The 27,909-nt window shown below is 46.2% G+C and overlaps 1 protein-coding gene across 2 annotated transcripts in view; it reads left to right on the top strand.

Annotated features, from left to right (window-relative positions):
* PCDH19 (protocadherin 19) overlaps positions 1 to 27,909 on the top strand; it is a 149,085-nt gene that overhangs the window by 57,569 nt on the left and 63,607 nt on the right. For both annotated transcript variants that reach the window (XM_077307386.1, XM_077307385.1), the window contains exon 3: positions 22,901 to 22,959. In XM_077307386.1, coding sequence (XP_077163501.1) covers positions 22,901 to 22,959 — 59 coding nt within the window. The remainder of the gene's footprint in view (positions 1 to 22,900; positions 22,960 to 27,909) is intronic.

The following is a 27,909-nucleotide window of genomic DNA, read 5'->3' as shown; positions in this document are numbered from 1 at the left end:
GAAGCTTTAGAATCATAGAATCATAGAACAATAGAATTGGAAGGGACCTCCTGGGTCATCTAGTCCAACCCCCTGCACTATGCAGGACACTCTCAACCCTATCGCTCATCCACTGTAACCTGCCACCCCCTTAAGCCTTCACAGAATCAGCCTTCACAGAATTATGTTAAGTCAATGAAGTCCAAAGGGTTGCCAACCCCCAGGGTGTGGCTGGAGCACTCCCAGAATTTCAACTGATCTCTAGAAACAGGGATCAGTTCTGCTGGAGAAAATAGCCATCATGGGATTATACCCTCTGATGACCCTCCCCAAATGCCACCCTCCCCATGCTCCACCCACAACCCCCCCCCTTAGACAATTTCCCAACCCAGAGCTGGCAACCCTATGACTAGGCAGGAGTGAAGATATGAGAGTAGAATTGGATCCAGGCCTCATAGGAGGAAGGGGACAAACAGGGATGGGGAGAGGAGCTGAGGAAAAGTTGCAAGCTTATGGAACATTTGTGGGGGACTAGCGGTAAGAGGGGCAGAAGGCAGCAAGACATAGTGGGAAGTTAAAGTTGTCATCATGTGTTCCTTTTGTCCACATTTAGCCTTGATTCTGGGCTTGGAGCAGGGTTGCCAATTCCCAGGAGGGGGAAGGGGCAGAGATCCCCTAAATCCGGGTCCTGTGTCCTAAGAGCAGCAGGAGGATAATAATAATAATAAAAAAAGGCCGATGGGATGATGTCATTTCTGTGAAAACCCGGAATTGACGTGATGCCTCTCTAGGAAGCACAGAAAACTGTAGTTAAAACATGAGAGCTTTTGGCAGTTCTTATCTCCCCCCCAACCCTAGCTTGGTGTGTCCATTTACGCCATTTGGTTGACACCAGGCCTAACCAGCAACATCTGCAGGGCCCCTGCTCCCTCCTTCCCAGAAATCCATCAATGCGTCCTGCCCCTGGACTTGTTTGCACTGCTATAATTACCATTGTTACAATTATCAGTGCTAATAGTATTAATAGATTCAAGTGGGCAGCCGTGTTGGCCTGAAGTAGCACAACGAAATCAGAGTCCAGTGGCACCTTTAAGACCAACAAAGATTCATTCAAGGCATGAGCTTTTGAGTGTATGCACTCAGTCTGTGGAAGAGTGCTTACACTTGAAAGCTCACGCCTTGAATAAATCTTTGTTGGTCTTAAAGGTGCCACTGGACTGATTTTGTTTAACAGTATTAATGTTATGGTTATCTATGTGTTATGGAAAAACTAAGTTCCTTGTATTGTTTTCTACGTTTTATGGAAACTGCCCTGAGCCTTCAGGGAGGGTGGTATATAAATCCCGTATATATATATATACCCAGCTCCCAGTCAATTTTCACCTTTTGTAAATCCAGAGATAAGGCAAGGTGTGCAGGCAGAACTCTAATAATTTGCTGAGTGTGAAAGAAGCCTGTGCTGCCTTCTGTTGTTGTAGCCAATGAGAGACATCTGAGCTTGACTGACATGGTTCCTACATCCCTCTCCAGCAAAGCTTTGTTGTCTGAGATGACAGCCTGAGCCAGTCCTATAAGGAGGAAATGCTCAGGGCAAAACAGTGTTTTCTATCTATATGACCCCCCTCCCCTTCTTTCTCTTGTTGAAGCTGCCAAGGACAGACACCAAGTAAACCGGGAGATATTACGGCAATTGGTGATTTGCATTCTCCCCTCCGTAGGCACTGAACCCCAATCACCTGGAGTTTCCCTGGCCAGAATTGGCCGCCCTAATCCCAACCAGGTGCATGCAGGTGAGTTTGGAGCACGAGACCTGACTCTCCCTTCCATCCTTTATACAGATTTTGAAATTCTGTAGGGGGAAATGTCATGATCCCCGGCTGTGAGCTCTCCTGCCTTGGATGCCGGTGGAAAGTTATATGCTGGTGTTTCCGCCTCCGCCTCTGTTGTGTCACGGGGTAGAGGTCTCCAGTGAGTTCATGGCGGTGGCGAATCACAACCGTGACTGGCACTAATTGGCTCCCTGGCTGGCAGTCTTGACAGAGAAGCCGGGGTCCAGAATGGTCATGCAGGTTGGATGTCCTCTATGTTCCTTTGGTCAGGGTTGGGGGCTTCTAGGGGGAGCTTACAGTGTTGTTGTCTGCTCCGGGGATAATTAGGGACCTCGCTTTGCTCAGGACTGACAGTACAGCACTAAAACAAAGAGAACCTGAGGGCCTTCGATACTATTCAATACTATTCTGCATTCAGAGGGTGAAAAGGCTCCTTGGACAGAGACTTCACTCCGCCACAATGACGGCACTAAAATAGGACTTCGTTATCATAAACACAAGTGTGGGAGAGAGAGGAGAGACAACCATTTTAATTGGCCCATGCGAAATTGCAAGAATTTTCCCTCTGCCTCCTCACTAATGCTACACATCATGTAGGGCTTCCAGGTTTCACACTATGGCCAAAGGCCTCCTACCAGTAGCCTTAGTTGCCTGCTACCATTCCAAACAGTGGTGGGTTAAAAACTGCTGCCATAGAATCATAGAATCATAGAGTTGGAAGGGGCCATACATGCCATCTAGTCCAACCCCCTGCTCAATGCAGGATCAAGCAGGATCCAGGGAAAACTGTTGTTGTTGTCAGTCATTGAGTCATGTCTGAGTCTTGGCGTTCCCATGGTTCAGCTATCCCTGATCCCGTACCACCTCCCTCAGTCATGCAGTGTTCTGGCCAGTGTCTATCCAGATTGTGTCCAACCACTAAGCCCTTTGTTGACCTGGTTTCCTTTTTCCATTGACCAACCCTAGCATAATTGCTTTCTCCACTAGTTGGACCACAATTGCATGATATGGCCAAAGTAAGTGAGCCAGATTTTCATGGTTTTGCATACCAACGATATATCAGATTTTATGCGCTGTAGTATTTCCTTGTTTGTGACATTCGCTGTCCATGGTATCCATAGAAGCCTTCTCCAATACCAGAGTTCAAATGAATCGATTCTTGTCTGATTTTTTTCATCGTCCAACTTTCACAGCCATAAGTGGCTGTTGGAAATGTGATAGATCTGACTAATCTACATTTGGTAATCAGACTTATGTCCTTGCGTTTCCATGTTCGGTTCAAGCTCATCATTGCTCAATGACCCAGAGCAATCTGATGTTTTATTTCCATACTGCATTTGCCACTCATATCCATTTGTGATCTGAGAAAAATGAATTCTTGAACACATTCGATCTCATCACCATCCATTGCTATTGTGACATGTCTGTTTTTTTGCAGTGATCAATGTTTTTGCCTTTTCGGTGTTTAAGAAAAGGGCAAATTTCTTGCTTACTTCATTGACCTTTGTAATCAGCTGTTCTAGGCCTTCCTTAGTTTCTGACAGGAGGGTGGTATCATCAGCATACCAGAGATTATTTATATTCCTTCCTCCAATCTTAATGTCAGTGTTTGATTCTTTGCGTTCAGTCTCTCTCATCATGATCTCAGCATACAAGTTAACCAGGAAGGGGGAAAGAATCCAAACCTGGCACACTCCTTTTGTTATATTGAACCAGTCAGTGTCACCAAATGGTGTACATACAATGGCTTCTTGGTTTGCGTAGAGCGACTGCATCAGTTTGATCAAATGCACTGGCACCCCCAGATTTTGCAGGGCTTCCCACAATTTATTGTGATCCACACAATCAAAAGCTTTCTAGTAAAAAAAACCCCTCATGTAGACATCCTTCTGATATTCCTGTGACTTTTCCAAAATCCAGCGCAGGTTTGCTATGTGATCACAAGTGCCACACCCCTGTTGAAAGCCAGCTTGAGCATCTGGTAATTCTGTTTCAGTGGTTGTTGCCATGGCTTGTTGTATAATTTGGTGCAAGAACTTACTGGCATGAGAAATGAAGGCTATTGTATGGTAACTGGAACAGTTTTTTGAGTCACCCTTTTTTTGGTATTGGCATAAACACAGATCATTTCCACTCCTCTGGCCAGTTATCAGTTTCCCAGGTTTTCTGGGACAAAGCTGTCACGGTTTTGATTGGGAGACATCTCTGCAGTTCCATGGGTATGATGTCAATGCCTGGGGCCTTGTTGTTTGGCAATTGACTCAAGACCTGTTCAACTTCCTCCTCAAGAATGGTCAGTTCAAGTTCTATTTCTTTTTCATTTTGAAGAGAGGAAACCTCTGCACTGCATGCGTACAGTTCTTCTGTGTATTCTAGCCACCTCTTCTTGATACTCTGCTGGTTGGTCAGTTCCTTCCCTTGTTTATCTTTGATAATGCTTCTGCGAGCAGCAAATAGCATTCAGAACCTCTTTACTTGTGTGAAAACATTTCTGTTGTGTCCCTTTTTGTAATCTTCTTCTAACTGCTTGCATTTCTGATTCCGGTAAGCTCCGCTATCTATTCTAGCCGCACATTGACAATCTGCATTTAATTTTCTTGCTTACTCCCTTTGCCTGCAAGTTTTGCTGATTTTCTAACATTCAGCTATTCTTATTGTTTCATCCAGGGAAAACCAGGAAATGACAAAGGGTCGTTCTTGTATTCACCTAAACTCTACGGTTTGGAAGTTCTTTGCAGAAAAATCTGATGATAAAGTCACAGGCACAGAACTCTATTACCTTGGGTGCAGAGGGAAGAATTTGCTGGAGAAGCGGCATTTATTAGCCAAGGGATACAGTTTCTGGCAATTCGCAGGTCTACCCTGTCACTTCCGTTTTCACTTGTGTGAAACAAATCTTATTGAAAAATTGTCCCTGACTCAGAACACAGTTTCGCTCTGAAGATTAGAACCAAGTGGCCATTGCGATTGACTTCTTTGACCTGGTGAATTGCAGGGGAAAGATACTGGGTAAAAGAAGAAGAAGAGCTGGTTCTTATATGCTGCTTTTCTGTACCCGAAAGAGCCTCAAAGCAGCTTCCAATCCCTTTCCCTTCCTCTCCCCAGAACAGACACCCTGTGAGGTGGGTGAGGCTGAGAGACCCCTGATATTCCTGCTCTGTCAGAACAGCTCTGTCAGGAGTCTCAAAGTGGCTTACAATCCCCTTCTCTTCCTTACCCCACAACAGACACTCTGTGAGGGAGTTGAGGCTGAGAGAGCCCTGATATTACTGCTTGGTCAGAACAGCTTTATTGGTGCTGTGGGGAGCCCAAGGTCACCCAGCTGGTTGCATGTGGAAGATGAGCGGGGAATCAAACCCATCTCGCCAGATTAGAAGTCCACACTCCTAACCACTACACCAAGCTGGCTCTTGGCCAATAGAAGAACTAGTGGACTGAGTAGATCTTGGTAAATTGAACTAGTAAGGAGTTTCCTCTTGAACAATGGTTCTCAACCTTCCTAATGCCGCGACCCTTTTATACAGTTCCTCATGTTGTGGTGACCCCCATAAAATTATGCCAGTGTTTTTTTGCAGAAATTAAACCAAAACGGCCCACAAGCTCCATTGTTCATGATAGTCTCCCACCATGCCAATCGCGTGCTGCCACCTGGAGCGCCTGGCGGGAGACTGCGCTGGAGGCACTGCTGGAGTGGCTGAGGGCGGGCGCCTGCAGGGGGAGCAGCAACAGTGGTAGCCCCCTTTCTCTCTGGCCAATCCGCTTGTCCTGCTGTGACCCAAGTGGGGTTCTGACTTCCAGGTTGAGAACCACTGCTCTAGAACAGTGGTAGTCAACCTGTGGCCCTCCAGATGTTCATGGACTACAATTCCCATGAGCCCCTGCAGGGGCTCATGGAAATTGTAGTCCATGAACATCTGGAGGACCACAGGTTGACTACCCCTGCTGCAGAATGTTGAGCTTAGATGCAGGAAACCTTGGTTCAGATCCCGAGGCATCTCTCTGGATAGCCTGGGTCACGTTGTCCCTTCTCTCAACCATTATTGTAAAACTTAAACACTACTCTGAACGTCTTGGAGGAAGACTGAGATAGAAATGTTAAAAAGAATGAAAGCAATCAAATCCCCCTCCCCTAAAATGCTCAGTCTTATTTGTGAGCCTTCTGTTCTCACTGGTTTACTCATATGGGAAGAAACAAGCCAGTGGGAGTCCAAGAGGAGGCCCTTTCATTGACATGTTCATGACAGCTTCCGTCCAATTGTGAAGAGATCTGATTTTTGTGCAATTTGCTTTGGACTCCCTGAGACTTTGTATTAACTTGTTAAGTTACCAGAGACCAAAGCTAATGGGTCGTTTTTTTTGCAGAAGCTGTTATTTTCAGCCTCATTCAGATCCGTAATGTTCTCTGACCTTGATCATTTAGAACTGAGCAGCTTGCCTTCAAAGCACTCGGCTTTTACAAAGGAATCAGTTCTGAGCCCAAATGCACTCCCCATGAATTCGAGAAGTTGCCCAAGATGGAACTGTATTGCGATAAGTCTAATTACATAAACGTGTCCAGAGGGATTTGCAGAGCAACCGAGAAAGTGGTTTCCTTACTTCCACGAAGGACAAACTGGGGTTCACTTGCTGGAAGTCCCTTTGATCCCTAAAGAACAGAAAATGAAAGGGTCTCATCTTCTGAGTGAGGTTGAAAGCTGGAGATGAAAAAGCTCCCCCCAAATCACTTCCTTCATCACTTTGTCTGTTAGGAGCTTGGCCTTTGAGTGCCATTTCCATCTCTCCTGCTTTCTAATAAAACCTCACAATTAGAAAAACAGCCCCCAGGAGTCCCATGCAACTGGAGAGCCACAGTTTGGGATCACCGTAAGTCAGCTGCAAACGGATGGTACTTTCCACCATCACTGGTTTTGATCCATCCATTCAGACGATATGACTTTTTCAGTGGAGGATGTGGGAACTGAACCTGGGACATGCATGCAAAGCAGATGGCTCTGCTACCATCCTCCTGCCTTTTCTTTTCTGGAATGTGTTCCATCCTAAATCTGTCTTACAAAGGAGAAGGCTTAGAACCCCCTCTGATAGATACGGGACATGGCTTTCTGCAGCAAAAGACAAGTAACCTGCCATTTCTAGCTTATATGAACTCTTTCACTGGTCAGGATCGGGAAGCACAGCTGGCCTGAATTGCATTCTAAAATTACCATGTTTTCCAAATAAGGCCAGCTGTTTTGATTTAATGCATGTACTTCACATTACATGTAATCATAGCAATTAAGGGCCGGCATGATTATCTCAATAGTTTTGGAATAAATGCGCACAAGGCTCTGCCATTTCGTGATTGATTGCCCCACAGAGAACCCGGTGGATGGACTAAGGAAGGAACGAACAGCGTGATTGAAGGGATATTACAAGCTTGGCTTTTCCCACTGGGAAGGCCCTGTGTGCTTTTATGAACGAGTTGACATTTTTTGTTGCAGTCTCTGAGTATGCCTGCAGGCCTGACGTAAGCTTGGAACACCTGTTCTCATGATGAATAAGTACATCTCGATACGGGAATGGCAAAATACAAACAGGGGTTTGTTCTTGTTCTTTTTTTCTCTCTCTCTTCCCCCCCGAGGATTTGCTCTAATACAAATGGGATGGATCTGGGATTTGGCTCTGGGTAAAGGTCTGTGTTGTTTGTTTGGTAATAAAGAATGACGTGGAAATGCTATTCATCAAGCATGCAGACAAAAAGCGGTGGCAAAGGAAGGTAACGTGAAATATGTCATTTGCTTTAATGTACTCTGTTTACAAGTCTTCATTAAAAGACAGGGATTCTGTGCCAAAAGGGAAGGCGGTAGAAGGCAGGATTGCTGGATCTACGTGTTGCCCTGAGCAAGCACTTGCAGTGTGAATTTGGGAGTTCTTAGGAGCACATGCATAGATGTTTAAAGATGTGCACAGGCTTCGTATTTGTGCTATGGGTAGCATCAGTGAGCTGTACATGCAACAATCGCATTAGGCACAAAAATGTAGAGCTGTCCTAAGACAAAGCATAACAATAAATAAGAATTTGCATGTATCTTATATAAGGCAGCACCCTATATTCGTCATCAGGTTCATTGGCTTTATAGTTAACATAAAGCTTCTTGTCATCTGGTCCAGTTCTAGCATTAAAGTCACCTCCTACAATTATACATGTTGTTGGATAGGTGTTTATCAATTCTATTATATATGTTTCCAGGCCCTCCCAGTTTGCATGTACTTAGCGTCTTGTGGCGCAGAGTGGTAAGGCAGCAGACATGCAGTCTGAAAGCTCTGCCCATGAGGCTGGGAGTTCAATCCCAGCAGCCGGCTCAAGGTCGACTCAGCCTTCCATCCTTCCAAGGTCGGTAAAATGAGTACCCAGCTTGCTGGGGGGTAAACAGTAATGAATGGGGAAGGCACTGGCAAACCACCCCGTATTGAGTCTGCCATGAAAACGCTAGAGGGCGTCACCCCAAGGGTCAGACATGATCTGGTGCTTGCACAGGGGATACCTTTACCTTAGCGCTTCAAAGTGCTTCACTTCCTTGCTTTTTCCTAGCAACATCCTTGAAAGGTAGGCCACTGCTACAGTCATTCCTGTCTTGTAGGCATTGCCTAACTGGACACCTTGTGAGATTCAGACTGGGGACGTCTCTGGCATGCAGCTCTGATCATGCTTAGGTGCTCTCCCAGGCCGTCCTTGGATGTAAGTGTTTGCCCAAGGCAGCTGTCTTGCCTCCCTTGATACTGCTTGGAGCTGATCAGCCCATCACCAGAAGGTCTGGATTGCTCAGAAGAGGTGCAGAGAAGAGCAACCAAGGCAGCGAGGTGCCTTCTGGACAAGAGAAGGCTAAAGTATATCTGCATCTCAGCTTAGGAAAAAAAATGGCTAGAGGGAGGAATATGACTGAGGTTGAAAAAGGGGGGGGGGGTATAGAGAGAACTCCCCCTTCCTTCTCCTGTAAAACTAGAACTTTTGGAGTTGATGGGCAGTCAATTCCAGACAGACAACGATACACGATCTCACAATGCATGGTTGATTTGTGGAACTCACTGCAACAAGATGTGCTGATGGATACCAGAGTGGATGTCGATAAAGGGTCATCTAGCCCAGGGGTAGTCAACCTGTGGTCCTCCAGGTGTCCATGGACTACAGTTCCCATGAGCCCCTGCATGCGTTTGCTGGCAGGGGCTCATGGGACTTGTAGTCCCTGGACATCTGGAGGACCACAGGTTGACTACTCCTGGGCTAGATGACTTCGATAGTCCAGGGGGATAGTCCAAGGGAGATCTCGAATGAATCCAGGGTCATGACATAGAGGCAGGCCATGGCAAACTGCCTCTGCACCTCTCTTGCCTTGCAAATCCCATGGAGTCACCATTAGACAGCTGTGATTCGATGGCCCTTTCCACCACCAAAGGAATTCACGGAGGAGAGATCTATCTGTGGTTGTTAGGCAGGAGGGCTAAACAAAACCTCCATGTCTAGTAGGGTTGCCGGGCATGATTTTCTTAGTTTCTGGGTGTGTGTCAAGAGTGTTTCCCCATCGTGATACTTGTGCTTTCTGATTTGTGCTGGAAGTGACATAATCAATAAATGCCTCGTTTGCATCCACTTGCCCAGGTGAGCATTGCAATATCGGGGGAAATGGTGGAGGCTGTTTTGCTGAATCTTAAGGTTCTTATTTTATTAATTCAGAATCCCCCGTTTTTCTGCGGTGGTTTTGTTGAAAAACAAGAAAAAAAGGAACCCTTTGTGCAGCATGAAAGAAGAATTACACACCCTTTTTCAGTTATCCTCCATAGCTTTTGGGTGGCTTATCACAACGGTGTGCTCGGATGGCATCAATTCCAGGAAAGCCTTGCAGTTACGGGGGAGGCATTTGTCCTTAATGGGCATCATTGTTCTCATGGGCAGAAAGCAACAATGGGTTAAAGAAGCAAATAAATAAATAAGTGCAGATTAGTACCTCTAAAACGTCCCTGCTTGATGTGTGATTCAGAGGGTTTCTGTTGATATATTTGTGTTTTGTGTTGCTAAGACAACAGCTAAGAGCACTTTCAGAAATTATATATTAGTTAGCTGCATGGGGGCTTGAGGCTTTTTGGTTGATGGGACTGCTGTTAAAATGCCTGTCTCCAGAAATCAAATGCACGCGTATGTTTGTGTGTTTGTGTCGTGGGGGCAGGGAGGAGGAATACAATTCCTAGCAATCCCTCGTAAGATTTTTTTTTCTTTTTGGAATTTCAGTTTAGGAGTGAGAGACAGTTCACAGATTCAAATGTGTAGCCATGTTGGTCTGAAGTAGCACAATAAAATCAGAATTCCAGCAGCACCTTTAAGACCAACAAAGATTTATTCAAGGCGTGAGCTTTTGAGTGCAAGCACTCTTCTTCAGACTATGAACTACCATCATGACAGTGAGAATATATAGCAAAGAATTAATTCTGTTAAATTAGTAGACTGTGTCAACACATCCAAATACAGCCATATGATAATTCTCTGCCAAAACAGCCAATCAATCCCCTGGAATTCCGTTGTAGTTCACAAAAAACATAGGAGAAATAAAACACTGTCAGTGATCAGTTAACAGATCTCACTTCGATACCCTCCTTTCTAAAGGGTGAAAGCCCATGGGCTAACTCGGAAGCTGCAACTGGCTGTACTCCGTGCTCATTGGCTGGCTCCCCATGATGTCACTATGAAGCCATCCACTATGAAACTGCTTGACACTTTTGAATGGAGCTGCTTCTTTGAAACGCCTCAAGCAATGAATGGATGCTAGTGGCATGCCAGGAAAAGGTGGAGGGGCCAGGGGACATTGGATTTGTTGGCTTTGCACTTCTGCAATTTCCAGTGCGAAGCTTGGAGGAAGTGGGATTTGCCACATTCGTGGCTCAGGGCCAAATGGTGATCTCTCTTTTTCTATCATATATCTTCACCCATTGTTTAATATAAGCAGGAAACATAAGCAACATTGGAAATTGACTTGCACTGACTTGCCATTTTAGGGGGTCATGACAGAGCAGCAAAGAACTGGGAGAGGGAGGTATTTTGAACTCGGGTCCTTCTAACACTAGAATCATAGAATCATAGAGTTGGAAGGGGCCATAGAGGCCATCTAGTCCAACCACCTGCTCAACGCAGGATCAGCCCAAAGCATCCTAAAGCATCCAAGAAAAGTGTGTCTCCAACCTTTGCTTGAAGACTGCCACTGCTCACTAAAACTTTAATGTCCTGCCTTCTGATTGGAATGCCTCCACAGTTTGTATGCCACTGAGTTCAGTAGCTTGGTGGTGTAGCCAGTTTGGTGTAGTGGTTAGGAGTGCGGACTTCTAATCTGGCATGCCAGGTTTGATTCTGCACTCCCCCACATGCAGCCAGCTGGGTGACCTTGGGCTTGCCACGGCACTGATAAAACTGTTCTGACTGAGCAGTGATATCAGGGCTCTCTCAGCCTCACCCACCCCACAGGGTATCTGTTGTGGGGAGAGGAAAAGGAAGGCGACTGTAAGCCGCTTCGAGCCTCCTTTGGGTAGGGAAAAGCGGCATTTAAGAACCAACTCTTTTTCTGTTAATAGTTAACATGTAACTTTTTAAGAAGCCCTTTTTAGAAACTCCGGATTTTAGAAACAGAATCCAAACGGTGATTGTGAAATTTTGTATGCACAGTTCCATTTGGCAACAGCAGGTCACCCTGTTACTCTAGGAAATTCCGCAATCTCTCTTCCTCTGCAGATCAGAGATAAGAGAGGACGTTGGTGTGTGTAGAGAGTACACTCTTCATATCTCAACAGTTACTCCAGATGATTGCATGTAAAAATTATGGGATGTCTTAATGATTGATAATCTCTCTCACCAGGTTTGGCTTAAATTGAGTAGTTCTGGGGTAAAAAAAACACCACACACAATGTCATGCAGAAATGATGTTCCTCTTACTGAATCTGTGGAAACTACAGAACCGTTTAATATATAAAGCTACACATTTATAAAAGATTATACGCATATTGATATTAGCTTGCTTTTTACTTTGATAAGCATTTACGGATTTGATAGGTGGTGACTGTAAGCGCGGTTGAGTGATGGGGAAGATTAGCGGATTTTTCAGAATGTAGGTTATAGCTGTGCAGTTAAGTTATTGGGGTTGTTTTATAATTTCATGATAAATGAAAAAGAGCAAAAACCTCCTTTCTCAAACAGTAAAAAAAAAAAACCCAAAACCTGGGAGTGTCTGTACACTCAGAGAATGTGTTTCTGCAAAGGTCTATAATGCTTTTTGTCTCCTGTCTTGAGAACATAACAGTCCTACATGACTCTTTCAGCATCCCCCCCCCCCCTACAAATGTGTGTCCTTTATTTATAGCCTTGGCTGGGCATTTCACATTTTCTCCTAACAGGAAGACTCCCATCTGCTCATCCTTTTAATTCCAGGCACACACAGAGAGCATCTTTGGACTCCTTCCCTGTTCCTTCCACCCCCAGCGGGATCGGCAGGCCTGCGTGCGCACACACGTACGACACATGCGTGTCAAGCTGGCAGTGGAAGCAGCTTTGCGCAGGTGGGAACAAAATGACTTGGGCATTAGCAGCTGGCGCGAGGAGGTGGGGACAAGGCCAGGGCTGCCAGAGCCGGCTCTCCATCTGACAGCACAAGACCGTGGGATAGGTTCCCATAAGAGAAGCCAGTAGGTGAAAGCTCTCTCCTACGCTGGCTTCCTGTCCTCCACGGTTCACCTCCTCTCGCAGCTTGTTTATGGATTCTGGACTCTGTCTGACCTTTAAAAGTGTGTGTGTGTGGGGGGGGAACGACGACCTTGCCATCTGCGGTTCTGATCCCTCTTAGGGAGGAAGAAAATGCGATTGGAAGGTCCTCTCGAACTGTTGCCCCACGGAGGGAAATTCAGGCAGCCAGCTGAAAGGAATAATGTTCTAAGCAGAAAGTTGTGTCCGGCTCTGCCAGCTGTCAAAGCCTTGTGGTGTTTGCCGTGTTTAACGTGATTTTGATTTGCTTCCTTGCCTATATGGTGGATACCGTGTGCCTGCGCTCGCTCGTTGTATTGTCCCAATCCCTTTTCTTTTAAGGGAATGGGCAGTCATTCATCCGTGGGCATCTCGCCCGTAGGCCTCATTCCCTAGGCAGCCTTCTAATCCGTGCCCCCTCCAGCCAGCCTGGCACCTGGTTCCTCCCCACCCCCTCTGGCTAAGGGACCAGCCCCCACTGTGGCCATGCTGACCATCTGCACCTCAAGGCAAAGCGTCACCCTGTGGGGGGAGGAAGGGTTGACCACCCGAAAGAAGTTTAGTGCCTGGACAGAGAGCTCCTTCTCAGTTCAAGCCAAGTGTGTGTTGGCGGCCCCTTCAGTAATAGCCTAATAAAGAACCTGATTTCTACAATCAGGAGTCTTGTTAGTGTCTACAGCGGGGGGATGGGGGCAATCCTCATAGCCAGAAGGCAGCTTTTGTTTCTATTTATGGTTTTTATGGAGAATGTAGGGCCAGGGACAACTTACACAAACTCTGAGAATGTGAGTAGCTACTTCGGGGAGCCTGGATTGCAAATGCGCTAAGGCCTCATAACTTGCCCGAGCAGCATGGGCTGAGATTACAATGGGCTACTGTACCTTTTGGCCCCTCCCTGTGAAAGCGGCTGGACAGATACTTACCAAGGATGCTTTGGGCTGATCCGGCATTGAACAGGTGGTTGGACTAGATGTCCTGTATGGTCCCTTCCTGCTCTCTGATTCTGTGATCCAGTCTGGGGAGTCAAACTGAGAGCCACCTGGCAAACAGAGTTACAGCCTCAAAGCAACTACCAGCCAGGTAGACTTTAGCAAACACATCTTGGTGAGTCTCCTAAAGGCAGCAGTAGGACCCATGAACACCAAGCGTCTTGAGCAGGGGTAGTCAAACTACGGCCCTCCAGATGTCCATGGACTACAATTCCCATGAGCCCCTGCCAGCGAATGCTGGCAGGGGCTCATGGGAATTGTAGTCCACGGCCATCTGGAGGGCCGCAGTTTGACTATCCCTGGTCTTGAGGGTGGACAAAGTAAGCTTTCGCTGAGTGATGTTGAAATTGGAGCTATGTGGACAAGTGGCAACCATTGTGAGAAAGAGGTTGTGCTGCCCCAGCAGGGGGCAGGGAGGACCAATTGGAGCCAGCATGGTATAGTGGTTAAAGGCAGGTGGACTCTAATCTGGAGAACTGGGTTTGATTCCCCATACTTCTTCCACATGAAGCCTGCCAGGTGACCTTGTGCCAGTGGAGGGTGGGAGTGCAGCTCAAACATACCCCTGTCTCACACAGCTTCTTCCCTGAGCCACTCTTGCAGCTGTTAGCGAACTTGGGGCCACAATAGTTCCACCTTTTGTCCTTCACACAAGCCTAGGCAAAGCAAGCTCTTTCTCCCAGTACTTTCCTAATACGCTGGCATCAGTCCCCCCCCCCCACACACACACAAAATAAGTGCAAGTGTTTTTCCGACTGGGACTCCAGGCATTTGGCATTCAGAGTCATCACACAGGAGCGAGGAGGGAGGAATTGCATGGCCTGATTCTCCCCCCCCCTCCCAACCCATGCATGCGTCCAGGTTGAGCATACAGCTGAATTACACAGTGGAAGCTATAATGAACCCTGCCGTTGATGAGTCCAGCTCCCTTCAGCTTTTCCTGGAGAATGCCCCTCTCCCTGGGAGGTGCCTGTTTTTCTTGAATTTGATACTGTGTTTTGGATTTTTGAAAAAGGCCACACTTAGCCAGCATGGCTCTCACTGTATTATCTCGGTACTGGAGCGTAGCCTCTGCCAGCACACCCTCCCCTGCTCCAATCTGCACGTCCTGCCTCTGTGATTATGCTAGCAGGAGATGCATCCCTCGTTCCTTATTTATTGCACCATTAAAGTTGCATATGTTTATTTTTTGCTTCCTTCATCATGGCCATAGGGAGGGACAGAAAAGTAGCTCTTCCAGGGGGGGGGGGAGCTCTGAGGACATAAGGAGTGAGCTAAAAGCAGTGGTAAACCTGGGGCATGGGAAAGGCCTGAGGTCTCAGATGAGTGTCCTCTCTTTTCACCACCTTCCTACCAAAAATATGTAGTACTCTTGTTTCTTAGTATGAGTTTTGTAGAAGAAGGAGGGTTGGTTTTTATATGCTGATTTTCACTACTAGGAGTCTCAAAGCGTCTTACAATCACCTTTCCTTTCCTCTCCCTACAACAGACACCCTGTGTGGTAGGCTAGGCTGAAATAGCCCTGATATTACTGTTGGGTCAGAACAGCTGTATCCGGGTTGTGATGAGCCCTAGGCCAGCCAGCTGGCTGCTTGTGGGGGAGCGGGAATCAAACCCGGCTCACCAGATTACAAGCCGCTGCTTCTAACCACTATACCAAGCTGGCTCCTAGTTGTCTTCAAATCCTCTCTTGGCTCTTCCTCTAGCATTCTCCCTGCTTTGCTCTTGTTTCTCACAGGCTCCTGCCACTTCTGTCTCCATCCACTGCTCCGCAAGCTTTGAGTAAGGTTTTTCTTTCATCAATACGGACTTCTCCCCTATGGCAGTCGAAACACTTGTCGCTATCCTATTTGGAGTGCCTTCACTCTGAGCAGTTAAAATGTTTGTGGACTTTCCATGACGTCACAGCCATGTGAATGGTGGCTGCTAGATGATTGGCTAAAACTAGTTTTCAGTTTGTTGTCTAAGAATTACGAGGGAACACACATTAGGCTCGGACTGGAACTGTGTGGGGTTGGAGGGGATAATTTGTACGTGTGTGTGTGAAGGGGAGAAGAGATCTTATTACTAACAGCACCACAGATTTTGAGTCGAAACAGCTGTCAAATCTTCTTAACCAACACACCTTGTTCCTTGCTGGATATTCCTTAGTGCTTTGTCCAGCTCTATTTGGAACAAGCCAAGCAATGCAGAATTCCTGTTGCTTCCCCCTGGGAACCATTTCCACAGCCTAATAGACTGTGACACGAAAGCTGCTCTGTTCCCTTTTGTTCCGGTTTCTATACCTGTTCTTGTGAAAAGGAGAATCAAGGGGGGTTTGAAGGAGGAAAAATACACGGTGTTAAACATCTGCACAACTGGAATAACCACACTTAAGGGTCTGTGCATTGTGCTCATGAATCATACATTACTAAGACAGAGCGGAAGGGAAGCAGTTACAAAAAATGGGAAGTGAGGTCATGCTTTCATCACGTAGCACAGGCGACTTGCCAGGAGCTCTGGCAGAGAGTGTCTGGAGGGGGATCTGCAGATTTTGGACCTTACCAACAGCAGATGATTGTAGAGGTGCATTTCCCTCTTGGCTCTCTCCATCCCAAGCAAGTTATTGTATTTCATCTCTGTTCCTTTTTTCTTCTGCCTATAGTTTTGGCTCTCTGCTTTCCACTTGTTGTTTTACAGATCCATTTTTATCTTAAAATATATTTTGTTTATTGTATGGGCCTTCTTTATTGTAGGACCCAGGCTGGCCTGATTGCATTTGGTCTTGGAAACTAAGCAGGGTTGGCTCTGGTTAGATTTGGGTGAGAGACCACTTAAGTTGAAGGCATCTGTGCAGAGGCAGGTAACAGTCAGCCACCTCTATTTGTCTCTCATTGGTATTCTGTCTCAAAATCTGTGGTGCTGTTAATAACATCTGTTTTCCACCACACCCGAAATTATCCCCCCATTCACACAGTTCAGTGTGTGTTCCTTCATAATTCTTAGACAACAGACTGAAAAATAGATTTAGCCAATCATTTAGGAGCTACCATTCACATGGCTGGGATAACACAGGTGGTCGGAGGACAGGTAGGGTGCTAGTAGCTGAGCCTGGTGTAGATGGGAAAATGCCACTTGGGATGGAATCTGATAACCATCTTCAAGTATTTAAAAGGCTGCCATATGGAGGATGGAGCAGAGTTGTTCTCTCTTGCCACAGAGGGACAGACCAGAACAAATGGGATGAAATTAATTCAAAAGAAATTCGGTCTAAACATCCAGAAGAAGTTCCTGACAGTTAGAGTGGTTTCTCAGTGGAACAGGCTTCCTCGGGAGGTGGTGGGTTCTCCATCTTTGGAAATTTTTAAACAGAGGCTGGATAGCCATCTGACGGAGAGGCTGATTCTGTGAAGGTTCAAGGAGGTGCTAGGTTACAGTAGATGAGCGATTAGGATGTGAGTGTCCTGCATAGTGCAGGGGGTTGGACTAGATGACCCACGAGGTCCTTTCCAACTCAATGATTCTATGATTCTATGATTCTATGATCAAGGATCACCCCCAAATTCCTGGCCACAGGTACATCCATAAGCTGCACCCCATCCAGGCAGGAGAGACACACTTCCTGATCCTGTCCCTTTCTACCCAGCCACAGGACCTCCATCTTGGAGGGATTGAGTTTCAGGTGACCCGTCCTGAGCCATCCAGACGCTTCTCCCAAAGAACTGGCAAATGTTTCCGGAGGGGAGGCTGGCCGGCCGGCCATCCATCAGGAGATAGAGCTGGGTGTCATCTTCATACTGATTACAACCCAATCAAAAACTCCAGACCAGCTGTGCCAGAGAGCTCATATAGATGTTAAAAAGGATGGGGGAGAGTATCGCCCCAGGCGGCACCCCACAAGGGAGCACAAAGGGGGGCAGTCAACTCTTCCCCCACTGCAGTCCTCTGTGTCCGGTTTTGGAGAAAGGAGATCAGCCATTGCAAGGTCGTCCCCCTAGTCCCCGTACTTGGTGTCCTTGGGCCAGTCACAGTTCTCTCAGAGCTCTCACAGCCTCAATTGCTTCACAGGCTGTCTGTTGTGGGGAGATGAAGGATAAGTGATTGTAAGCCGCTTTGAGACTCCTTTAAGTAATGAAAGTCTGGGTATGGAAAAGCTCTTCTTCTTGCCTTGAAAACCTTACAGGCCACTTCCCACCACCAATACTCATTGAATGGACATAAATCTGATTTATTCATGCACCATTTCTTAATGTGTACATCTGATGCAAAAAACTGACTGTGAGAAATTGAAAAATGGCACCAAAAGGAAGGCATGCAGTTTCAAATCGCAGGGAAGGGGAGCAAAATCCAAGTTGAACTCAAGTTCAAACAACATGAATGAGAAGTCTAAACTAGGGGTAGTCAACCTGTGGTCCTCCAGATCTCCATGGACTACAATTCCCATGAGCCCCTGCCAGCGAATGCTGGCAGGGGCTCTGGGAATTGTCGTCCATGGACATCTGGAGGACCACAGGTTGACTACCCCTGGTCTAAACCACCATCTGGAATAAATGTGCTTAGGCAGAGACCTTCACTTTGACAAACCAGGCCCAACGGAGTCCACATAGTGTTGAGATTAAAGTGTCTGACTATGATCTGGGGGTACCCAGGTTCGAATCCCTGCTCTGCCATGGCAGCTTGTTGGCGACCTTGGGCCAGTCATTCGCTAGCCTACCTCACAGTATTGCTGTTATACAGATAAAATGGAGGAAAGGAAACTGTTGTTGTATGCCATTTTCGGTCCCCATGGGGAGAAAACGGAGTTAAAATACGTAAATCAATACGCTTCTGTTGGGTCCCATCTGCAGCCTAAACTGGACATTCCATTGGGGCTCTCATTCCCTTGGGACTTCTACCATTAGCCACAGCCATGGGGAAATTGCCTGTTTGAAGGCAGAATAGTACAGGGGAGTGAGGCCCTTATTTCCCCCCTGTTCTGTGGGTTCCCTCATTCAGAATGCCTCCCCCTCATGCCTTTTCTCCGGAGAATGGAAAACAGCTGGAAGGACAGGATTTCTAGTAAATGAAGAGACGTCTGAGGTCTTCTGCGTGAAAAGAAATGGGCAGAGGTGCTTTGTCTTTTTGGAACGGCATAGGGGAGCAGGGCTCGACACACGCAGCATCTCCACAGCACCATGCCCGAGCAAGGTTCATAGGTTTTACACAGCCTCTGCCCATCTGAAAGAGATGGCAATGCCTTTCCATGTTCCACCACTGCTAGAAAAACCTCCACGATTGGCTTGCCCCCCTCCCAGCTGCCCTGCGGAATCTTAAGTCCCATGCATTGTTTTTCTTGTTCGCCTCCGTATTAAAACAGAAAGCTCGGTTTATCGGTATGTGCGCTGCACCCCCCGGTTAATACAATAAAAGGGTTTCAGACGCATTACCAAGGTCCTATTTTAACTTAAAAAAAAAAATCCAGCTGGGGATTGTACCTTGATTGCCATTTACATATCTGTGCGGTAAATATTTTAGCGCGCTAATTATACGCTAATAAGAAAACACCTTTTGAACTTTCCGTCAAATTGACACACACAAATGGGGTCTGCCAGGGAATTAAAAAGCAATTAGTTTTTGTAACAGAGTGTGATCGCATTGTTTCTTCTCGGCAAATGGTGCTGTGGTCGCCAAGGCAGGCAGCCAGCCATTTTTCTGCCAAATGTTTATGGAATGATCAACAGGGCTTGGAGTTTTCAAATGCCTTTTTAAAAGGGACCCTCCACCCCCAGATTTAGAGTCTGAAGGCTTTGGGGTGACTTGGTGTTGGTTTTCTTGCTGAGAGGGGGCTGTAAGTCCATCATAAAGCAATGGCTTGTCAGAAGAAGGGCTCTCATCTGCCCCTTGGGATCTTTTGCTGGCTCTCGGCAAAAGGGGCTCTGCAAGAGAGGTAGGCACTGCCAGTCAAACGCCCTGCTGCTGTACTACATGGGCCAGCCTGTGTGATGCTGTATGCCAGCTCTTCTTTCCCATCTGTGGTGCCCAGGTGTTTCTGTCCCTTGGCATAGCTGGCGACAAGCAGTGAACTATTTTGGATTCCTAGCCCGTGAGTCTTTCTTTATAACAAATCAAGTTTCTCATTTTGGCCGAAGCTTGCAAATACGCGGAGTGTTGATTGGAGACATTCTGGTACTCAGAAAGGCTCTGAATAATGAACAGGGCTTGCAACATTGGGGAACGGAATGAGGTTTATTTATTCGTTTTTAAATCATGCAACATTTTAGCCCCACATTGTCCATGAGGAGTCCAGGGTATAGTAACCGTCGCTTTTGGCCTGCTTACTATCTAGTCTTCACAACCCTGTGGGAGCTTCCCTGCGAGAGCTTTCAGTGTTCCGCAGGGCCTGCAAGATTGGAGCTCTTCCGCCAGGTCTATGGTTGAGGCCGGCGCGCTAAGGAAGATGTGTTTGACCCCCCTCAGGATAAAGACATCGTCATCTGAATGGTGGACTTGAAGTTATCTGCCCTTCCTTGCCTTCTCTACAGGGACAGAATTGGGAATCAATGGTTTTGCCACGTCTTGTTCTTATCTGATGTATTTTTGTCTGTGGTTTTAAGGGGTATTTTATTGGGGGTTTCTTATACAGTCATTTGTAACCTGCCACAAGCCACTTGGGAGTGGTGGGTGAGAAGTTGAATGAATGAATGAATGAATGAATGAGTGAATGAATGAATGAAAAATAACCTGTCTGTGATGAGAACAGGCTCAGCCTGTGGCCAATGTCATCCTCAGAACAGTGTGGCTGAAGAATAACTTAAATCATGGTCTCCCCAGTCCAACATAATCCATTTCACACCCATTGTGGTTTGGGGTAAATGACATGCGTAGCTTGCAGATCGAATCGTTAGGATCTCCCATTAGCATCAGTCAGCAAGTGATGTGGAAGACTTCTGCCTGAGATCCTGGAGAGCCCATTCAGGTTAGCCAGTCATGACCATAAGTTTTACTGAGTAGGAGACACCTTCTTCTGCTTGTGTGAGTTCTCTATGCAGCTTCTCCAACTTCCCTGTGCCTAGCGAGAATGTATCTGTTTTGCCTTTTCCTCCCTATTCCGGCTCATGAGAAACTACACTGGGGACAGCCACTACTTCTGCAGCCCCTCTGTTGAAGCACTCAATTTGAACTGAAAGGTCATGAGAGATCTTTCTCCAGACTCGGTCCACTCATTTCAGCACCAGGGACAGCTGCCACCCAAGCCATGCCTCTACTGGAGCGTTTTTTGCATCCAGAGATGCTGTAGCTCAGGGGTAGTCAACCTGTGGTCCTCCAGATGTTCATGGACTACAATTCCCATGAGCTCCTGCCAGCAAATTGTAGTCCGTGAACATCTGGAGAACCACAGGTTGACAACCCGTGCTTTAACGCACTTGCTTCCTAATTAAAGGAACAATAATGCCATCTACTTGCATGCTGGATCAAAGTATAAATGAAACCAAATGGCAGGCCCCGGCCCCAGTCTAAATAGTAGCTTAAACCCTAGTGTGCATGTGAGACCGCCTCTCCTGGTATACCCCTGTTAGAGATTTTTGTTCTCAAGCAGCAAACCTCCTGGTGGTCCAGACTGGAAGCAAGTGTGTCTTCTGTTGACCAGGGCTTTTTCAGTCCTATCCCCAACCTGGTAGAATTCTCGTCCAGCAGAGATCCAGGCCCTGCAGGACTTACTACGGTCCTACAGGGCATGGAAAAGAGAGTTATTCCACTGGGCTTATGGTTGATGGTAGACACCTTCCATCACTGGCCTCCTAGTCTACCCAGTTCCCCTTCCCCAAGTGATTTACCCATAGACCGTTGGGCAGCCCATACAGTGAATTGAGAGAGAGGGAGACAGACAGATAGACAGACAGACAAGACAGACAAGACAGACAGACAGACAGACAGACAGACAGACAGAAAGAAAGAAAGAAAGAAAGAAAGAAAGAAAGAAAGAAAGAAAGAAAGAAAGAAAGAAAGAAAGAAAGAAAGAAAGAAAGAAAGTAAGTGTATGGGGAAATGACAAACAGTGGGAGAGTCTAGGGCAAGAAGAGAACAAGAAGAGTTGGGTTTTTATACCCTGCTTTTCACTGCCCGAAGGAGTCTCAAAGCATCTTACAATCACCTGAATACCAGGCAGCATAGTTAAACACATTTAGGCTTTGTTTGAACTTAAGAGGTGGACCAAAGGCAGGATAGCAGGACTGTGTTGATCTGGGCCCTGCCCATTGAGCCTGTATAATGCAATTTGGGAAATGTTTTGGATGCAGCATTCTGGTAAACATGATTAGAATCGGTGGGCAATGCTTCTTTAATATAAAGGGAGAACCCTGCCAATTTAAGGGATATACTTTTGGTTTCTCCTGTGTAGTTTTCAGTGATGCTGGCTGACTGCAGATAACTGTTAACTACAGGATAGATTCAAAAGAGTAGCCCTGTTGGTCTGAAGTAGCACAAGAAAATCAGAGTCCAGTAGCCCCTTTAAGACCAACAAAGATTTATTCAAGGCATGAACTTTCACGCCTTGAATAAAATGAAAGCTCACGCCTTGAATAAATCTTTGTTGGTCTTAAAGGGGCTACTGGACTCTGATTTCATTGTTAACTACAGGGTAGCTTAAATCATCATATGTGTGCGGACTGATCTTGTTAAGGCCTGAGACTCTGGTGGCTTTTCTTAGGGCAAGTCATCTGTCCCTCTCCAACCTAGTAAGAGCTAGCAAAAACGGTCTGACCATTGACATTTCAGGAGAGCTTCTACTATCCCAGAGGGCCACTTGCACCTAGGTTCAAGCACGGCCTAATCCTAGTTGCTCTTCCAGCCCTGCACTGGCTACTTGACGAAGCCCTGGCCAGTGGTGGCAATGCTGCATGTTGGCTCATCCATGACGTCCTGGATGCAGGAGGATTCAGCAGGAGAACTGATGCGCTTTGCTGGTGTCACGGGCCAGGTCTGATCCTGCAGCATGGATTTGCAGCACAGCCCCACAGTCGCACTTGTTCTGAGACCACCGGAACACCCCTGTCCACTCCTGAGGTCATATGCTGAAGACAAAAGCTGAGGAAATTGGAGACGGCTGGTCCCACATTGTGTACCTGGGCTTTAGGCATGCTGGAAATGAATCCATAGCAGCATAAGCTACTGGCACTTACAGGCCACAGTTGTCACCCGAACCTCAGTTCTGCGCTGGCCGTTGATCTATGGCAGGGGTAGTCAAACTGCAGCCCTCCAGATGTCCATGGACATCTGGAGGGCCGCAGTTTGACTACCCCTGATCTTCGCGTCTTCGCTGCTGAGCCCTGAGCTGTTCAACGCAGCAGATGAATAACGTGTGTAACCATCTCTGTTTTTTCCCCCTTTCTTTTCAGACTGAAAACTACTCCTTTGATTCCAACTATGTGAACAGCAGAGCCCATTTAATAAAAAGGTATGTAGGAGTGGGTGTTTTTTTTTTTTTTTTGAGGAAGCAATCCATTTGGAACCAAATTTACATTGTCTAAAGCTCCTTTCTCCCCATCCTCCTATTATAGCCTCAGTTGCTGTATGCAGAATCTGTTCCTTTGATTTTTTTTTTTTTAAAAATGCTCCACAGAATGTACATTCTATTAAAATTGTACTGTTTGCGGCTTTTAGGGGATTTTGCATGTGCGAGCTTCTCATTCATATAGGGGAGGGGTGACGAGTCAGGCAGAGCCCTGTTACCCTGACAACTTAAACATTCATAGAGTTTATGCTGTTTGAATTTGAAGAAAAAAAATGAAATGAGGGCTGGAGATGGAGAGAGAGCTCCCTGCCATGTCAGGAGAGAAAAGGAACTTGTATGGGAATAGGTAATTGGGCTGCAGCATTCTCACTTTTTTCTCGCGTCTGAATGGCAAGGGGAAAAAAAAGAACATTTGTATTGCAATTCATTCCCATCTAGCGTCCGCTCCTCCCGTGTTATTAAAATAAATCTGTCTGTGGCCTGGTTTCATCCAAGCATAAACTCTGGGATGAACCTCTGGTCTCCAGAGAATTTTTGTTTATAATAATTGCTAACATCTCAGAAGCACTTTGGAGCAGGCAAAAATGATTTCTAATTTCCTGCTCGCAATAAGCCAATGGCTCTGGCCGCAAAAATGAGAACTGCCTTGTTTTGCTCCCAATTTGGGCTCACCTGTTGCTCTGAACAAATACTCTATATTTGTCCAAGGCCAGTGTGTATAAAAGGTAGGCAGAGTACTAGCACTTCCCTTCCCATGCATGCTGGTCTTAACAGGTACAAACTATATACATTGTTTGATTAGGGACGCTGCTCTTTTACCTTTCCTGGGCAGGGCCCATGTATGCACAGCTTATATACCCAAGGCTGGTGTACCCATATGATGCAAATGCATGCAGGAAGGGGAGGACAGCAAGAAGAAGAAGAAGAAGAGTTGGTTCTTATATGCCACTTTTATCTACCCGAAGGAGTAGGGCTGCCGTGGGGAGCCCAAGGTCACCCAGCTGGCTGCATGTGGGGGAATGCAGAATCAAACCCAGCGTGCCAGATTAGAAGTCCACACTCCAGACCATTACACCTAACCACTACACCAAGCTTGGTCATGAACAGAGGAAAGAGCCAGCTTGTTCTCACCAGCTCTGAACATGGCCCATTGATTTCCTTGCCACTTGCATATTTAAAGAATCAATGAGTGTGGAACTTGTAAGCATATGGGATGAACAACTTCCATTCAGAAAGGAAAGGGAAAGTATTTATCTGCACTGATCATGTTATTTAACCACAAATACTAGTGGGGGATATTATTGCCTGTATCATATTGTTCCTTACAATCCAGTGTGAAGTTTGTCCTTTTAGAGAGAAGAAATGTATTAATTACAGACCATTAAACTTCTCTGTGCGGTCTGTTCCAATGGTGAAGAAGAAGATGAAGTTGAAAAAGAAGAAGAAGAAGAGTTGGTTCTTATATGCCACTTTTCTCTACCCAAAGGAGGCTCAAAGCGGCTTACAGTCGCCTTCCCTTTTCTCTCCCCACAACAGACACCCTGTGGGGTGGGTGAGGCTGAGAGAGCCCTGATATCACTGCTTGGTCAGAACAGTTTTATCAGTGCTGTGTTGAGCCCAAGGTCACCCAGCTGGCTGCATGTGGGGCAGCACAGAATCGAACCCGGCATGCCAGATTGGAAGTCCGCACTCCTAACCACTACACCAAACTGGTACAATCCAATCCTAAACAGAGTCACACCTTTGTGTCCATTGACTTGAATAGATTCAGAAGGTTGTAACTGTGTTTAGGATCACATTGGTAGATTTTTATTTTAAAGGCGAAAGAGAATTATTTCACAAGAGAGAAATCCGGCCATGTTTGAGAAAAGTAACTGCGAGAATCCTTTTGTGGTTCTCATATAACTAAGGTCTTGTATTGCTGGAAAAGCAAATGTGTTAAAATACAGATTATGTAGAAGTTCATGGAATTATAGAATCACAGAGTTGGAAGAGACCTCCTGGGTCATCTAGTCCAACTCCCCGGATCCTCTTTTTTTCCTTTCTTGAAGATGGGGACAACATTTGCCTGCCTCCAATCTGGCACCTCACCTGTTCTCCAAGAAGTGTCAAAAATAATGGACAGCAGCTCAGAGATTAAATCCGCAAGTTCTTTTAGTACCCTTGGATGCAATTCATCTGGCCCAGAAGACTTTGTTTCATTTAAAAAACTAGGTGTTCATGAACTACCCCCACAGTGATCCTAGGCCACCATTCCCATCCCCCCTGTTGTGATATGTTTTGCCACACTGAACACCATTTCACTCACAAGAGAAGAAATAGGAGTTAAGCAGTTTGGGCCTCTCTTTATCATCTGTTATAATTTCACTTTCTTGTCCTTGCAGTGGTCCTACAGTGTCCCTACACTGTAGGGACTAACTAAATAACCCCCCCTTTTTCTGCTATATTCAGCACTTTTTGCTATCCTAAGTTCATGTTGAACTTTAGCTTTGTAGGGAGAGTGCTAGAAAAGAGGGGGGGAGTTTGTAGGATCTCCCCCCCCCTCCCTCAAATAATTTGACAGATGCTTATGGAGCCACCTTGGCTTCCTTAGGCTCCTTCCATCTTTTCTTCTCAAGGGAATTGTTTGTGATTGAGCCTTCAGTATTTCACTTTTAATAAACTCCCAGCCCTCTTGGACTCCTCCTTAAGTCTTTCTGACCACGGGACTCAACCCAACATACCTTTAAGTCTGTTAAAATTTGCTTTCCTGAAGTCTAGTCCATACGTTCGACTACGTAAAGGTTTTCTCTTTCTCACGACTGCAAATTCCAAAATCACATGGTCATTGCTACCAAGTATACCCACTACTTCCACCTCATCTACCAGTTCTCCCCCATTGGTGAGAATCAAGTTTAGAATCTCTGGTTGCCCTCTCTACTTTCTAGGAAATGAAGCTGTTGGCAAGACAAGTCAAGAATTTATTGGAGTTTGCATTTTTGGCAGAGTTGGTCTTCCAGCAGATATCCGGATAATTGAAGTCTCCCATGACAACTGTATCCCTCCTCTTTGAGAATTTTGTAATCTGATCTAGGAGTATTTCAACTAATTACTCTGTCTGGCTTGGTGGTCTATAGCAGACCCCCACAATAATACCATTCTCATTTCCTACTCCCTTTATATTTACCAAATACACTTAGTGAAACTTTCATGCTTAGGTACCTGTGTTTCCTCACAAGTATAAAGATTCTTAATGCATATTGCTATCCCTCCCCCCCTCTTTTACTTGTCTTTCCCATTTGAATAGATTGCACCTCTCAATTCTAGTATTTCAATTGTGTGTATTATCACACCAAGTTTCTGTGATTCCTGTTAGGTCATAGTCCGTTTCCTCTATTAGGACTGCTAGTTCCTCCTGCTTGTTTCCCATACTCTGTGCATTAGTGTAGAAACATCGTAATCCATCCTTTGTGTACCCTGTGGTTTTGGTTTTTGAACTTCCTTGTAAGTTAGTAGTTCCCTGTTTATGTGATGTTCCCTGTAAATTTGCAATCTTCTCATCTTTAGTTCTTGCCATCACACTAGGTTCTGAATTTATATTTCGCTCCCACTTTGGATTTAGTTTCAAGCCCTCTTCACCAGGTGTGCAAAGCTTCTCCCAAAAAACATGTTTCCTTCTCTTGTGAAGTGCAGACCATCTCCTGATAGTTTCCCCTCATATCAACATCATAGACCAGTTGGTAGGATCTGGTGTATAGGCACTCTTCTTCACTTCTGAAACTAGGCGAGTTTAAAGGTAAAGGTATCCCCTGTGCAAGCACTGAGTCATGTCTGACCCTTGGGGTGACGCCCTCTAGCGTTTTCATGGCAGACTCAATACGGGGTGGTTTGCCAGTGCCTTCCCCAGTCATGACCGTTTACCCCCCCCCCAGCAAGCTGGGTACTCATTTTACCGACCTCAGAAGGATGGAAAACTGAGTCAACGAGCCGGCTGCTGGGATTGAACTCCCAGCCTCATGGGCAGAGCTTTCAGACTGCATGTCTGCTGCCTTACCACTCTGCGCCACAAGAGGCTCTTAGGCGAGTTTAGACAACCGCAAAATTTGTTCAGGCTGAGTCAAAAGTAATCAGGACCGTGGACAGAGTTCAGAAGTACAGGAATTTAGGCATGGGCAGTTCAGCTCAGATAAGCTGAAAGGTACCCAAAACAGTGTTGCTGAACAGTCCAAATCAGGGTGGCTGAATCATGATTTGGCCACAATTCAGCCCATCTAAATGCATGCGCTGCTTTCTCAGGCAATGCCTAAGAAGCCAGAGGTTGATTGTGCGCCTGACAGTTGGTAATGACAAATGAGTCACCAGCAGGGCCTCTGTCATCATCGGCTACTTGGCATGCCGGCTGTTCCCTTTAAATGCCTACTCCCTTAGCTGCCTGCGAAGGTGGAGTGAGCATTTAAAGGGAGTGGCCCACCTACTGAACAGCTAATGATAACAGGTGCCCCACCTACTCCCTTTAAATCCCTTCCCAGCTGGAGAGGGATTTAAATGGAGCGGACATGACACCTGTCATCATCCTCATCTGTTTGGCAGGTGCTCTCTTTCCGTGCCTTCTCAGGCAATGGAGACACTGTTGTCTGGGAAGTGGGGGGGCCTGAATCCTGTGCACAAAACGCCCCCAAACGTTTTAGATTCCAAAAAGATGAAGGGGTATTTGTGCCTTTCAGATTAGTGCCTTTCAGGCTTTTTTATGGGTGCACATGCCTAGCAGGAGGGTACCACCATTGCTGCTCCTGCATTGTTCAAAATACTGTATCACAAAAGTAGGGGCGCATATCCTGCATTCCAGGGAACAGCATATAATCAAAGCATTATTGCAGTGGCCCTGGGTTGATGACACGAATGATGCTTGTAAGA

Source organism: Paroedura picta, chromosome 13, assembly GCF_049243985.1.
Source record: "Paroedura picta isolate Pp20150507F chromosome 13, Ppicta_v3.0, whole genome shotgun sequence".
Classification (NCBI taxonomy): domain Eukaryota; kingdom Metazoa; phylum Chordata; class Lepidosauria; order Squamata; family Gekkonidae; genus Paroedura; species Paroedura picta.
This window is presented reverse-complemented; position numbering and strand designations above follow the sequence as displayed.